Below are 16,362 nucleotides of genomic sequence, written 5' to 3'. Positions count from 1 at the left end.
TCACTATTATTGCTTCTGGAGTTCAGATATTCCCTTCTCTATTACCTCCATGTTCCTATCAAAGAGTCAGCATGTCCCTCTCATGTTGACACTGTTTCTCATTTTCTCCGGTCTCCAAACACCACAGTCTCTCTGCTGATTCTAGTTCCAAATGTTTGGCCTCCACTTCAAGACTCTTTAACTCCAGATGGATTTTTAAGTCCTCTGAGGGCTGTAAATTCTATCCTCCTAGTTGCTGAGCTGATCTTTGACTAAGGCTGAAATAATTTCCTCTTTAGTCAGCTTGGCATGCACCAGTCCTTTGGCTTCACACACATTGGCCAACTGGTTCTTTGTCAGCTTGCATAATCCTCTGTTGACATCTTTGCCTGCTTTCCCTGTCTAAACTAAATTAAACTAACAAAAAATAAATAAAACTGTTGTGAAAATGAAACTCTGTATGTTTACCTTGTGGCTGCTGAGAGTACACACACCTTCAGTGGCAACTGCCTACAGGGCACAGAAGCTCAATTAATATCCACACCTCAGCTCACCAAAATGTGACACCCCCTCCTCTTGGCCGGTAATCAAGAAGCATGAATCCTCACCATTGACACCACTGAGAACATTCACTTGGAACAAGGTAATTTAACTTCATGATAGTTTTCTAAAAGTTGCTGGGGCTGAGCTTAACCTCTTCTCTTCCAGTCCTCAGTTACAACATTAACTTCTAAACCAAAAAACAATCGCAAACCAAAAAAACAAAAAATAGTGAATGCAAACTGCAAAAACAAGTAGTACAGGACGAAAGAGGTGGCCCATGGCAGATCAAATTAGAAATGGAAGAGCTATACTGGCAAATTAGGACTGCAGCATATGTATTCCCAGGCCTTAATGAATATATTTCAGTTAAATGTTTTCTTAAATTTTTAGCCTTGAATAGGTAGTGATTGCATAGTTTATTGCATAGTTTATTGTTTTAAACTTTGAAGTTTTAACAGCAATATATAAAATATTTAGGTGTATTTCCTTCTTTTTTTAGAACATTTTCTATTAATTTTTAGCTTTTCATAGTTGTGTACAATTTTTCTTAGTTGCATACAGTTTTATAATTTCTTTATAATTCTTTATAATTTTTGTATGTTTGGATTAGTATAATAGTTTGATGAAACTTTAATAACTATTTATGATAAGTGGTTTATTAGTCACTTTTAATACATTTTTCTCTTCTAATGAATGAATCATATGATTGTTTAAATTAATTAATTGAGGTGATGCTCTATTATAAAAGCATGTGAAAGTTTATTATTTTATGTATCTGATGAAGGAGAAGCATTGCCTTTTCCGAAAGCGCTCATACAACATTAATTTCAACAGTTACAATACAGTCTGACATACAGGTTTATTTCTTTTTCTGTCCAGCAGGACCCACTGTTGGTCCATTTTTAACACAAGCAACTTTGCAAATCAGCTTGATATACAAATGACATATAATTCTTTACAAAACTGCAGCTAGCTATATAAACATATGTTAAACATCTATTGCCCTACTTCTCCCGGCATAGCTGGCAATACCTCACATTGTCACAGAGTATTTGAATCTTTGTGATTCAAACAGTTTTAAGTGAATGACAGACATTCAACACTGACGGTCTGTCTTACACACACACACACACACACACACACACACACACACACACACACACACACACACATACTAATGCCAAGATCACTGTACCTGGGTGTAAGAGAATACATTGAAGTACTGTGACCTTGGACTTAGCAAATATCCCACTAAATTCACCATAGCAGTGGGACTACAATTACAGTCTGCATCAGACGTCCATCTTTGACCACTCCAATAACATAGATAAAAAACTCTAAGCTGTTAAAGCATTTGCTAGGCATTATATTATTTTAACATAGTATGTCTTTAAAAGATTTAAATGTTTAAATAATCCAAATAATTGATCAGCAAGCTCTAAATGAAGGACTGATTTGTAAGGTGAAAGATTGTAGCTTAGAAACTAGTAATTATAAATTTTTTAAAGTAGAGAACTCTGTATTAAGTTTGTTTCATGGATTCATATGTTCATAAGTATTTACTAAGCTATTGATCTGTGCCTAGACATACACTCCCATAGCAGTTTTTAGCACTTATATTCTGGGAACAAATAGCCCAGAGACAGATAAACAAAACAAGGATATGTTGGGACATTATCAAGTTGCCTATATTCATGTGAGACAAGTGTGGCAAAACAGGGCTGAATTTGTAGCTACCCATCCATTCAACTAAATTACATTTGAAGAGAGTTAAAAGAAGCAGTTTGTTTTATGTGGAATGGAAGGTGGTTTTATAGAAGTAGTATTCTCAGTGATACATACTGATCCTTCCAAGATGATTTATTTATGTTGCAAAAGAGAGTGAGATCCCTCGCGCAGGTGTTATACCACCACTGGACTTGTGAATGTGTAATTGGACTGACAAGATAGGATCTGTCGAGGCACTACACACAAGGAAAAGCATGCCTCTCAGTAGCCTGGCTAATAAGGAAAATATCGGCAAGGCTTTGAGATGGTTTTTATTATTTAGGCTTTTAATTGTGTAAGTGAGGATGTGTTGTAGTCGTTCCACTTGTGACAAGAGTTTGGACAATGCATACCTAAAGGGCATTATACTCCATGATCAATCTAATAAGTACTGAATACAGTGGAATGATTGCATCCCTGGACCTGGAGCCCATACCTTTAGGTATAAGCTGTACAATGAAAAAGGAGTTGCTTACAATAGTGGATATATGGTGATCAAAGGACAGTTTTTAGCGGGCACAGGTTCTCAGATCCCTGACTACAGGATCAATTTTCAGGGGTGTATTGTCAATGTGATAGTTACAAGGGGAGTCATGCTTTCTGGAAGATACAGCTATACATTTCTTTGCATTTAGTTCTAACTCCAGATATGGATTTGGGACAGGCCCTCCTAGAGGATCATGGTGTCCTCTGGGGAGTTTATGATGGCACATATTTAATGGTGCATGTCAGGACACATGTATGATGGCATATGTCTCAGCACATGTATAGTTTTCCATATCAAGTTGCATATTTCTACATTAGTCAACTGCAACTTATGTTACGGTTAGACAAACATGATTAAAGATCCAACCTTATCTAATGAATATTACAGCTAAGATTAGAAAAGCCTTAATTAATAATAAACAAACAAATAAATACATAACCCTTCCTGTTTCTGAGAGTGGGACTTTTTTGGCCTCAATATCATTTAATAGATTCATGCATTAGAAAATATATGTAAAACAAAACATAATTTGGTTGACTTTTTGCATCTTTCGTCAGGCTCTTTTTGTTATTATCCAGAAGGAGGTAAAGAATTTGCTTGTATAGGAAAAGTTAGTCTGATCAACGCTCCTTCTTTAGGGATCAACCCTCTTTCTTTAGGGATCAAGAATTCATGGTAGGGCTAAAGGATTTTCCAGAGGAGGAGGAAGAGACTGGATCTCTTTTCTAAGACTGAGCGCTAAAAGACAAACATCAGAAAATATCAAGAATACCAAACTGAAATTAAACAATGAAGAATTTCAGAAACTTCAAAGTCTCTATATACTGAATTTACTCAATTCCAATTAAATAAAACATAGCAATGTGCACTTCCTTCTTGTATGTTTGAGTGTCATACATGAAATGCATGATGTTTAGAGACTTTAAAATACCCTCCTTTTGTGTGGTGCACAATTCATAACACCTTTTACTTATTCTAACTTTAAGGTAACAAATTGCCAGACAAAATAAATATTCTGTTTACTGATATGACTATCTCAGAGCTCTATGGGATCATTCTCAGGATTCTCTGGATCTAGATTTTCCAGTGATATTACCCTTAATTAAGGTGTTCCAATGGTGTGTGACTACAACACACCCACACACACACACACACACACACACACACACACACACAGTCAAAGAGCATATTTAGACTACTGTCAGCTCAGGAGATGCATTTCTCTGTTCATACAAATACATCATTGTAAAGGAACTTCTGTTGATGGTTGTCAGTGCATTCAAGAGGTGTCTTGTCTCTAGAAGTTTGAATTGTAAACACCACATACAGGCAAGTGATATGATACATAAACAAGCAAGACCGCAAAACATTATAGAACCATTTCAGTTTGGCACTGCAAGTATCAGAGCTGGTATTGTCTATGGACCTGCAGTTAATGGTAGTGCAAATGCCAGAAAAAATAAACAAGTAGGCAAACAGATTAAGGTGAGCAGCTACACAATTCATGGGTTGCAACTTGGTCCTCAGACTTTTCAAGAGTTGATATTCAAGTAAGGATTTGCAAAATGGGATCCTTTAACAATCTCAAGAATGCTTAAATCTAAAAAGTGTGCACTAGGATGCTCTGCTAAAAACAAAGAAGGAGTGTCTATTTCCTCTCATTCCCTTGATTCAAATGTTCCTTCTAAAGGCAAGCATGAAAAAAGTTTAGATGATGTTTTTCTCTCTTTAGTAGCAAAGACTCTGACAGTTCAGCACATAGGATTAAGAATATAAACTGCAAAGAATCTTCACCTTGTAGTGCTAGGTTTGATTCCCCCAGCCCCCATTTACCTACTGTTTAAATCTGAGTGTCACTTAACCATACCAGAGCTTCTGGGCTGACCCTAGAAAGAGGCAGTTATGTCTATTAGTGTCACCTTTTTACCAATATAAAAAGACAGCCCCAGTTATGTCTTATAATAAAAATGCTAGCTAGCTATATTAAAATTCCCTTCAGAGATTATCTACTTTTCCAAAAAGAAGGAAATGCCAGGCATCTAACACTCAAGGTTTTCTGTCTCATAGTTTACAGGCTGAAGGCTTTGATTGCTAACAGAGGACTTCTCTCCACTCAAGTATTTATGATTTTGCAAGAAAGAAGAACACCTACTACTAGTACGTATTGGCTATCTAAATGGAAGTTCTGCATTTATTTTTGCTGGCTAATGGCTTGATATCTTTTCCAAAAGACTTGCCACTCTGCCTTTGGCATGCCTTTTATGATATTATGCGCTGCCCTTTCAGCCTGTTGTGAAGATATCTTTTAAGTGTACATTTCATAAAGGGTCCCTATTTTTGTCTCTGGAAGATGGACAAAGCCTCTTTTGAGCCCAGGTTTTTATTTCCTTCAATTTTTTATCTGTGAAAAGTGTTATTCTTGTATCTGACTTCAGCTAGGAGAGTCTCAGACTTATAAACCCTTATGTGTCTAGAACCTTACCTATTGTGTCACAATTACAGTGATATTACCTTCAAATCTAACATTTAAGTCTAAAGTTAGGAAACCGTTTGTCTTGACTTGGAAGATACAACTTCCTTATTTTATCTTTTTCCTCAGAATCAGTGGAAATGGCTATTTTATTGTATGGACCATCGAAGATAACACTTTGCTTACATATGAAGAACAAAACAGCAGAGGAAGTCAGACCAACTTTTTCATTCCTTTACACCGAGTAAACTGAATATTCCATTTGACAAACAAATTATTTCAAATCGGATTGCTAGCTGTACATTTTCTGTGGCTCCATATACAAATCAGTTTTAGTGTCCTATCAGATGCCATATCATGAGGAATACCATTGTCTCTATGGCTTTTTTTTTCATGGGCTTTCATTAGGGATTGTCTGTAAATAAACCATGTGGTATTTAGCTCACACCATTTCCAGGCACTGCAAGCTACATGTGTAAGGCCAGGCTGTTTTTTTTCTGTGGCAATCGTGGCAATTGTGAAAGGATATAAGCTGAAGGCTGTAGCCAGGTTTGGCTACATAATTTGGCATTTTAGGTAAACACATTTGAAGACTGTAAAGAGCAGGATAATAACAGCTTGCAGTTGAAGCAGGTGCAGTTTTCACTGTAACAGCAGGTAACCCTAACATCTTTATAAATCTCTATAAATATCCTCCTTCTGAGTCTTCAGGGAGTTCCTAATGGTCTAGTGGTTAGGATTCAGCACTCTCATTACTACAGCCCTGGTTCAATTCCTGTTTGGAAATTTTAATGATTTTTGGGTTGTGAAGTTTGGTATAGTATTTCCCTCATAGGCACAAGGTGCATGGTTTGATTCTCATTTTGGGTTACTGGCATGACTTAAAATGGCCCTTCAAGTCAGTTACTGTAATAATTACCTATAACTGTTCACTTTATTTATTTATGTATTTATTTATTTTTTTCGTTATTTTAGTTGCTAAGCCCTAAGACTGTGCTGAGGTGAAGGATGGCTACAATTTTAACAGCCTTATTTAACCACTTAGTTATCTGGATGCGCAGTGGATAAGGTTCTATGTGGTCAACAAACTGTTTACTATAGTCCAAGGAACGTCAACATTTACTGACTGTGTGACTATGATCAAAGCAGTGAAACAAACAGTGCTCCTCTGTCGTTCTTGAAAAGGGACACATGCCCAGTAAGCTCACCTGGTTAACAAATGTATAAAAAAACAGATGAATGACAAAACATGATTATTACAATATATAAAGACTGAAGCTATGGCACCATATAATTTGACTGACTGTTAGCTATACCCTAAAAGCAACATTTCCTTTTCCCAGAGCATATTTTGTTCCTTAGAGAATGATTCCCATATGTTCATATATTAAAAAAGAATTTATTAGCAGTTTCACCTCTTCTGTGGTACTTTTGTCCTAGTCAGCTTCTGGAATACAGCCTGTGCTGGGGCTAAATGGTATCTCATGATACTTTCAAAAGGAATTTTTCTCCCTTTTTCTTGTATCATTTTCCTATCATACATGAAAGTTTTTGCTGAAGAAAACACACACACACAGAAAGATATTCATAGGTCTTTTTGGTTATTTTATACCCACTGCAGTCATAAAGCTATTAAGGGTCAAATGCACAACTCTTTGACTTTGTGTCATATAAAGCTAAATTCTTTCCCTGCTCTGGGTCTACTAACTCATTAAGCCTTTTGTGGTCTGAAGGTAAATAAACCTGATAATCACCAAGAATAACTTCACTAACTAGCTGAACTTCGCAAGCCAGGAAATATGAAACTCAGACTGACTAAAGAAAGGATGAAAGACAGAAATCTCATAAAATATAATTTGTTAGAAAGCTTATGTTATCGCAGTAATTTCTTTTACAGAAACTTTTTTACAGGTAGTGTAAACATATGTGTGGGAAACAGACATAAGAGCAATGCAAAAAATACTGAAATTTTTACTGAGGATTCTCATACTTAATGTGTGACTGTGATCTGACAAGACAGTCTAGGGCACTGTAACCTCATCAACTGTGCTCTCTCAGTGCATTATGGGTAACAAATAGCTTTCCAAGAAAACAATATTACTTCAGCCTGTCCACCCCATAGGGACATTCAAGGATTGATAAAAATTAAAATGAGTAATAAGCCGTTATTGTACTGCAGCAAGTTTAAGCTATGTAGAATATCATGGCAAAAAAAAAAAATATATATATATATATATATATATATATATATAGGTTCATAGGTAGGTACTAGGCTATCGGCCTTAGGGCCTATGTAAGCCTAGCCAACAAGGTTCTCTGGCTTTTGCCACCCAAGGCTGCTATTTAAGTGCTCCCCTGTCTAGCAGGGCCACCAAAGTGATTCCCAGGGTGAATTTCCTATTACCCATCCACTCATTTTCTTGAAGAGTGCTAGTGAAGAACTCTGCTTGACATAGATAAGTAGCTTGTTCCAGAGTATGGGAAGTCTCTGGGACAGGAATCTATCCCTCCAGCATGTTCTATTAATTGTGGTGATGAGGTTTAGGTCTCTATAGCGTGTAGCTCGGAGGGATTGGGGTGTCTTTAGGTGTAGCATGTCCAACAGCTCTGGGTTTGACATAGCTTTGTATGTTAGGCAGAGTGTGTGAGTGTGTGTGTGTGTGTGTGTGTGTGTGTGTGTGTGTGTGTGTGTGTGTGTGTGTGTGTGTGTGTGTGTGTGTGTGTGCGTGTGTGTGTGTACCACAAATTTATAAATCCAAAAAAAAGCAGCACTATAAATCCAAGCAATCCAAAGCAGCATAAAAAACAGGTTTTAGCCCATGACCTTCTTCAACATATTTGTCATTAATTACATCATCAGGTTTATATAATCAGAATAACAGTCAGCTAATTCAATTTTAACCAATGAAAACCTGTGAAAGTAGAAATAATATACCAAGACAAAATGCCCTGAAAGAGCATTAAAAGGAACAGAAAAAAACTCTTTCTTAAATATGTATTCCATCACCTGTAATAGTAAAAATGAATAATGTTTAATCAACAATTTTTTTTCTTCAAAAAAAGTTATAATAAACTTGTAGTGCATTGAAATTGGTGATTATGCTAAGATCAGTTAAGCATTTCCATAGTACGTGACCCGATCTTAGCAACCCTGCTTCATTTGTTAAGATGTTGGTCAGATGTCTTACTAGGCAGTTAAATCTGCCAGTACTGACCAGCAAATAACAATGTCAGAATAAAACAATATTTGTTTCTGTCTGCTGATTGTGCTTTTAATGTGCTCCTGGTTTTGTGTAACATAAGAGAGTATGCAACTGCCGTTCTGACAGTGCTCACTAAGTGCTTTACGGCTTTGAAAGCAGGCAAAATACTTAGCACCTTTTTTTCTAATTAGTACAAATAATTATGATCAGGTCTGTAATCATAACTGTTTATTATGTATTCTTGATATGGATGCCAAGATATACCTCTGGAGATTCACTCTCATGCTGAATTTTTTGGTATCCATGTCTGAAATACATAATAATCAGGCATACCTCTCAACCTTTTAGTGCAAAAAATCTGGACAAAGCCTGACACAATGGAGGGATAAAGGCCCAAAAAATAGGGATGTATTCTAAATATTGCTCTTACAAACTTAGAAATTTGCTAGAGTAACAGTGTTTGTTTTAGCATACATTTTCTTAAAGATCTGAAGTCTGAAACTCAAATGTATGTCATTATTTAGTGACGTCAGTCATCAGATCATCCCATTGATTTGCCAGAAAACCACAAATTTTATGAGGAACACACCAAAAATATGAGACAAAGATTTGGACATTCTGTGAAAATCTTGGCAGTTGAGAGGTATGCAGCAGGTTATGATCGGTGACCCGCTCATAATCCTCTATTTTGGGGCTGATTGCTGGTAATATAATAACATTTACTGGTCATCTACTACCATCTAGTGGAGAACGGAATACAACACACAGGATTCAAAGTTACACTTGAATAAATGCACTTTCAAATAATCATAACATTTAATTTAGTCTAGGCTGATGTAAAGCTCCAAGATTTAATATGTATATTCTTTCCTATTTATCCATTTTTTAACTTTATTATATTTTGTCGATAATAATATCAAAACATAAACATAAAGTGGACATCAACATTTTTTGTTTGTATAATGTACCACATTATTTCATTTAACCTATAACACTCAAATTTGAGAAAAATCGTGGTTTGCCCTACAAAAACGGGCATGTAGCCAGATAAATCAAATTTTGAATGTGGCATGTAATTAAATTCCTAATGTCAGAGGACTTTCTACTATTTACTGTAGTAAAGTGTTTAGTCTTGCAAGCAGAAATGCAAGAACCACAACTGACACACTGACTACATCCTACCAATGCTTCATGCTTTCTATGCTGCGTAAAGGGATTCTTGAATGAGAATAATATAGTGGCCATAGATTTACCTTTTTCACATGTGTAATAAACTTTAAGGGGATAACAGTCAAGAAGAATTTGTCAGATATCAGAGTATGCCAATATGATTCAACGACTCTTCTAATCATGACTGTATTTGTTCCATAGGTTATAACATAGCTAGGTTGTTTAATATTATTACAACCTGACTTCTGTTTGTAAACCAGCAATTCTCCACTATGAGTATTTTCTGTGCTATATATATATATATATATATATATATATATATATATATATGTGTGTGTGTGTGTGCGTGTATAAAAAAAAAAAATATATATATATATATATATATATATATATATATATATATATGTGTATAAATATATATATATATATATATGTGTGTGTGTGTGTGTGTGTGTGTGTGTGTGTATGTATATATATATATATATATATATATATATATATATATATATATATATATACACACACAAACATTAACGTGTGTGTATTTTTTCATGTTTCTGTTCATAGTGGTCCTTTCAGCTGAATATATTGGTGAAATGTCATGTTGACATGATACTTGTGTTGATTTGCTCTTTTGAAAGGCACAACTTCTCAGTATGACATTTTGAGATGACATTATATAACCCTCTAGTTTTTAAGATTAAGAATTGAGGCACCTCAAGGTGCTTAATTTGCCACTAGACAATTTCTCATGGGGGTTTCCTGAGGTTTGCTTCCACCCTAGTGGAATAAATTATAATAATTAAATTATTAACAGCTAGCCAGATTAAAGTCTATGGCTTCACTGACCAGTGCTGAGGAAATATCTGGGACAGAACTGCCCACATGAGAAGGTCAGTATTACAAATCTACCTGATGACTGCAATGACAAGACGATTCAGTCATCTGCTGCTCCAGTGAGGACCTTGCACAACTCTACTTTTATATGGAAGAAAGAAGTCAAAAAGCTTACAAAAGAGGACAATTGAGTAAAATATATTTTAAATGTTTTAGGTTTTCCTCAAAAGTCTGGTTGTTTGTCGGCCATTACAATTGCAATGTGTAAATTTTTACCTGACTGGTTAGAGATCTCTGCCTTGGAGTATTGCCTAAAGTCACAGCAGCAGACTGGCTGACCATGATTAATTAAACCACAACAAAAACATTCTTACTCAACTGGTTAGAGATCTCTCCAATCGAGCATGGGCTACAGTCAAAACAGCAGACTGGCTGACCATGATTAATTAAACCACAACAAAAACATTCTTACCCGACTGGTTAGAGATCTCTCCAATCGAGCATGGGCTACAGTCAAAACAGCAGATTGGCTGGCCATGATGAGGAACTTTCCTGAACCCAGGAAGACAGTGGGTGCTGCAGGTTGATTGTGGAACCTTATGGCAAGAGAATGAACTGTGTTACTGCTTTGCAATAAAATCAGAATGGCTGCAAAACCCTTAGTATTTTATAAATCTTTGTGTGAAAATGTAAACCTTTCTAAAAGACAAAAATGTCTGGTCCCTTGCATTAGGGCTGGAATGATATTTCCTGAATTACATCAACATTGTTCTAGGGAAAATCAGAACATGATCACAAAAAGACAGAAATCCTTCATACTCACCTTTTCTTCCCCGTTTTCAACAAAGTAATGGGACAAAAGTTCAACTGAGTAATAAAATAAATAATAGATCACAATAAAAGTCTGTATTTGTTAACCAGAGTAAAGAGGTAATCCATATGGACCTTTTTCAAAGTCAAAGTCCAAGTAAACTTTATTGTCAATCAGATATACACATCAGTGCAAGCTGAACGAAATTACATTGCTCTGGTGCCCGTGTGTGTGTGTGTGTGTGTGTGTGTGTGTGTGTGTGTGTGTGTGTGTGTGTGTGTGTGCGTGTGTGCGTGTGCGTGTGCGTGTGTGTGTGTGTGTGTGTGTGTGTGTGTGTGTGTGTGTGCGTGCGTGCGTGTGTGTGCGTGTGTACCACAAATCTATAAATCCCAAAAAAATGCAGCACATAGTCTGAGTGACAGTAAGACTAATGCACATACAGTAATGATTAAAATATTAACAACACAATAGATTACCACATTTGGACAGGAGGACATTAAACAATATTACATTAGTAGATATTACAAGACTATGACGTCACATTGTGATTGCTTAGAATATTGCACTTCAGTTGTAGTATGATATATTCTGATGTTCATATTGCACATGTATGGAGTGGTGACTCACTCCTGACTATTGCACATTCAGGAAGTAATACCAGAAGAAATTAGGCTAACTGTATTAGTTATTGAAGCAATTTACCAGAGTGATTACTACAGATGCTACTTTACATCAAATGGCATATTACTCTGATTATTCGCTCTCATGCTTGACATTCAAGTTCAGCAGCCTTACAGAGAGAGGGAAGAAGCTCCTGTTCAGTCTAGATGTTTTGCAGTGTAAGCTCTTTTACCGCCTGCCTGAGGAAAGGCCGAAGTACTTGCCATGAGCAGGGTGAGTGGGATCTTTGATTATCTTCTAGCCCTTCCCACACACTGAGTCTCATGCAGATCACCCATGGATGGGAGTGAGGAACCAATGGCTTTTTCTGTTGTCCTCACTACCCTCAGGAGAGACTTGCTATCAGATGCTTTGCAGTTTCCATACCAAACTATGATGTTATTTGAGAGGATGCTGTCGATGGTCCCCCTGTAGAAGGCTTTAAGGATGGATTGAGACAGGATTGCCTTCCTCAGTCTCTGTAGGAAGTGCAGATTTTGTTGTGCTTTCTCCACTGTGTGACTAATATGATTCAACCAGGATAGGTCATCTGAGATGTGCACCCCGAAGAACTTTGTGTTTTTGACTCTTTCCACTTCCACCCACCTTAATTTCCAAAGGCTGATGTATCTCCTGAGCCCTCCTGAAGTCCAATATTGATTCTTTAGTCTTGCTTACATTTAAGGCCAGATTGTTGCTGTTGCACTAGCATATCCAATGCTCCACTTCATCCCTGTAGGCTGTTTCCTCACCATTTCTGACAACACCTACAACAGTGGTATCATCCGCGAACTTGATAATTTCTTTGGATTTATGTTTGGCCATGCAGTAGTGTGTCAACACGGTTGAACAGCAGAGGACTCAGGACACAGCCATGAGGGACACCCATGCTCAATGTAATACTGATTGAACTATTCCCCAATGTAATACTGATTGAACTATTCCCCAATGTAATACTGATTGAACTATTCCTCAATGTAATACTGATTGAACTATTCCCCAATGTAATACTGATTGAACTATTCCCCAATGTAATACTGATTGAACTATTCCTCAATGTAATACTGATTGAACTATTCCCCAATGTAATACTGATTGAACTATTCCCCAATGTAATACTGATTGAACTATTCCCCAATGTAATACTGACTGAACTATTCCCCAATGTAATACTGATTGAACTATTCCCCAATGTAATACTGACTGAACTATTCCCAATGTAATACTGATTGAACTATTCCCCAATGTAATACTGATTGAACTATTCCCCAATGTAATACTGACTGAACTATTCCCCAATGTAATACTGATTGAACTATTCCCCAATGTAATACTGATTGAACTATTCCCCAATGTAATACTGATTGAACTATTCCCAATGTAATACTGACTGAACTATTCCCCAACGTAATACTGATTGAACTATTCCCCAATGTAATACTGATTGAACTATTCCCCAATGTAATACTGACTGAACTATTCCCCAATGTAATACTGATTGAACTATTCCCCAATGTAATACTGATTGAACTATTCCCCAATGTAATACTGATTGAACTATTCCCCAATGTAATACTGATTGAACTATTCCCCAATGTAATACCGATTTAACTATTCCCCAATGTAATACTGATTGAACTATTCCCCAATGTAATACTGACTGAACTATTCCCAATGTAATACTGACTGAACTATTCCCCAATGTAATACTGATTGAACTATTCCCCAATGTAATACTGATTGAACTATTCCCAATGTAATACTGATTGAACTATTCCCCAATGTAATACTGATTGAACTATTCCCAATGTAATACTGATTGAACTATTCCCCAATGAAATACTGATTGAACTATTCCCCGATGTAATACTGATTGAACTATTCCCCGATGTAATACTCATTGAACTATTCCCCAATGTAATATTCATTGAACTATTCCCCAATGTAATACTGATTGAACTATTCCCCAATGTAATACTGATTGAACTATTCCCCAATGTAATACTGACTGAACTATTCCCCAATGTAATACTGATTGAACTATTCCCAATGTAATACTGATTGAACTATTCCCCAATGTAATACTGATTGAACTATTCCCCAATGTAATACTGACTGAACTATTCCCCAATGTAATACTGATTGAACTATTCCCCAATGTAATACTGATTGAACTATTCCCAATGTAATACTGATTGAACTATTCCCAATGTAATACTGATTGAACTATTCCCCAATGTAATACTGATTGAACTATTCCCCAATGTAATACTGATTGAACTATTCCCCAATGTAATACTGATTGAACTATTCCCCAATGTAATACTGACTGAACTATTCCCCAATGTAATACTGATTGAACTATTCCCAATGTAATACTGATTGAACTATTCCCCAATGTAATACTGATTGAACTATTCCCCAATGTAATACTGACTGAACTATTCCCCAATGTAATACTGACTGAACTATTCCCAATGTAATACTGATTGAACTATTCCCCAATGTAATACTGATTGAACTATTCCCCAATGTAATACTGATTGAACTATTCCCAATGTAATACTGATTGAACTATTCCCCAATGTAATACTGATTGAACTATTCCCCAATGTAATACTGATTGAACTATTCCCCAATGTAATACTGACTGAACTATTCCCCAATGTAATACTGACTGAACTATTCCCAATGTAATACTGATTGAACTATTCCCCAATGTAATACTGACTGAACTATTCCCCAATGTAATACTGACTGAACTATTCCCCAATGTAATACTGATTGAACTATTCCCCAATGTAATACTGATTGAACTATTCCCCAATGTAATACTGATTGAACTATTCCCCAATGTAATACTGATTGAACTATTCCCCAATGTAATACTGGTTGAACTATTCCCCAATGTAATACTGATTGAACTATTCCCCACACATACTTTGTGGGGTCTGTTGATGAGGAAGTCTAGTATCCTGTTACACAGGGGGGTGTTGATGCCCAACTGGATCAGCTTCGATATCAGATTCTGGGGGATGACAGTGTTAAAGGTGGAACTAAAATTGATGTACAGCATTCTGACGTAGCAATTCTTGTTCTCTAGGTGTGCCAAGGATTCTTGAAGTGTTTAGCTATTGCATCAGCCGTGCAGCGGTTAGATCTATAAGCAAACTGTAATGTATCCAGTGTTGCAAGTAGGCTTGAAGAGTTATGGTTCTTGATCAACCGCTCAAATCACTTCATTACTGTTGATGTAAGAGCAACTGGCCAGTAATCATTTAGGGTTGTTGGTTGGGATTTTTGGGGTACGGGAATGATTGTCTTTTTTTTTGAAGCAACTAGGTACAATGGCTATTTGCAGGGATGTGTTAAATATATCTGTTAGTACAGTGGACAGTTGGGCAGCACAGTCTCTTAGAACCCTTCCCATAATATTATCAGGACCAGCTGCTTTTCTTGGATTGACTCACCTCAGGGTCTTCAGAACCAGCCCAGGAGGGCTTTTTCAGACTCAGCCCAGGAGGAGCACTATCTGGTTAACTGACATATGCAGAGTAAAACAATAGGCAAATAGAGGCTGAGGGGCTTAAATCCTTGACCAGAAGAAATAGCTTGTAAACATCTCATAACCTTAATTCTCTGCACTAACTACCAACTTCAGTTATGGAGGAGGACTATTCAGAAAAGGTTTAGAGTTTTAAAATGGACAATCCTTAAGGACATGTGCCTTTTTTGCATTTTTTTTCATTTCTCTTAAATTACCTGTCATTTATCACTGCCCATTAAAAAAATAATAATAATTCTTGTTGTTAGGTTTAACTTGTGGTACCCTTCATAAAGAAATAACGCATAACAGTATTACTGCTACTTATAAATGTACATTTGTATATGTTCTTGTACAATATGGAAATTGTAACCCTATAGCTCTCCACCAAAATGTGCCACTGGGTCAGTGGGACTACCTGGATAACAAATTTCAAATAAATAAATAGAGTTATAGTATAGGGTATTGGTAAGACCACATGTTCAGTTCTACTCTACAAGGCCTTCATCAGGTCATACCTGATTACTGCATGCAGTTCTGGACACCATATAAATCAGAGCCATTGCTGGTTTATCTAGTGCCCTGTGCTGGCCCCTTGCACCCCCCCCCTCATCTCTTCCATCTATTGAAGAGCAAAAATAATGACTTCTGTTTACTGCAGAAAGCCAATTTTCTTCGCACAGTAAATCCGTCAGTCATGATCCCTCAACCTCCCCACCTCTTAAGAGAAGAGAAAAAGAAAAAAAAATCTTCATCTTACTGTGTGATTGGCTACCTACAGTACAGCAGCCAATCACTGAACTCAGTACCTTTCTGCCCTGGCATTTCACTACAGAAAAAAAAGTTACATGGCAGAAAAGTCAAATGTGCACTCCAACACTTTGCATCCAG

At 36.6% G+C, this 16,362-nt stretch overlaps 1 protein-coding gene across 1 annotated transcript in view; it reads right to left on the bottom strand.

Annotated features, from left to right (window-relative positions):
• The window catches only part of LOC122803938 (extracellular calcium-sensing receptor-like), a 196,289-nt gene that overhangs the window by 107,886 nt on the left and 72,041 nt on the right, over positions 1–16,362 (bottom strand). Inside the window, exon 4 of the mRNA XM_044073615.1 lies at positions 10,929–11,052. Coding sequence (XP_043929550.1) covers positions 10,929–11,052 — 124 coding nt within the window. The remainder of the gene's footprint in view (positions 1–10,928; positions 11,053–16,362) is intronic.

Source organism: Protopterus annectens, chromosome 6.part0 (assembly GCF_019279795.1).
Source record: "Protopterus annectens isolate FY-2018-M chromosome 6.part0, PAN1.0, whole genome shotgun sequence".
Lineage (NCBI taxonomy): Eukaryota > Metazoa > Chordata > Ceratodontiformes > Protopteridae > Protopterus > Protopterus annectens.
The sequence above is the reverse complement of the archived record's forward strand: the minus strand, read 5'-3'. Positions and strand labels throughout refer to the sequence as shown.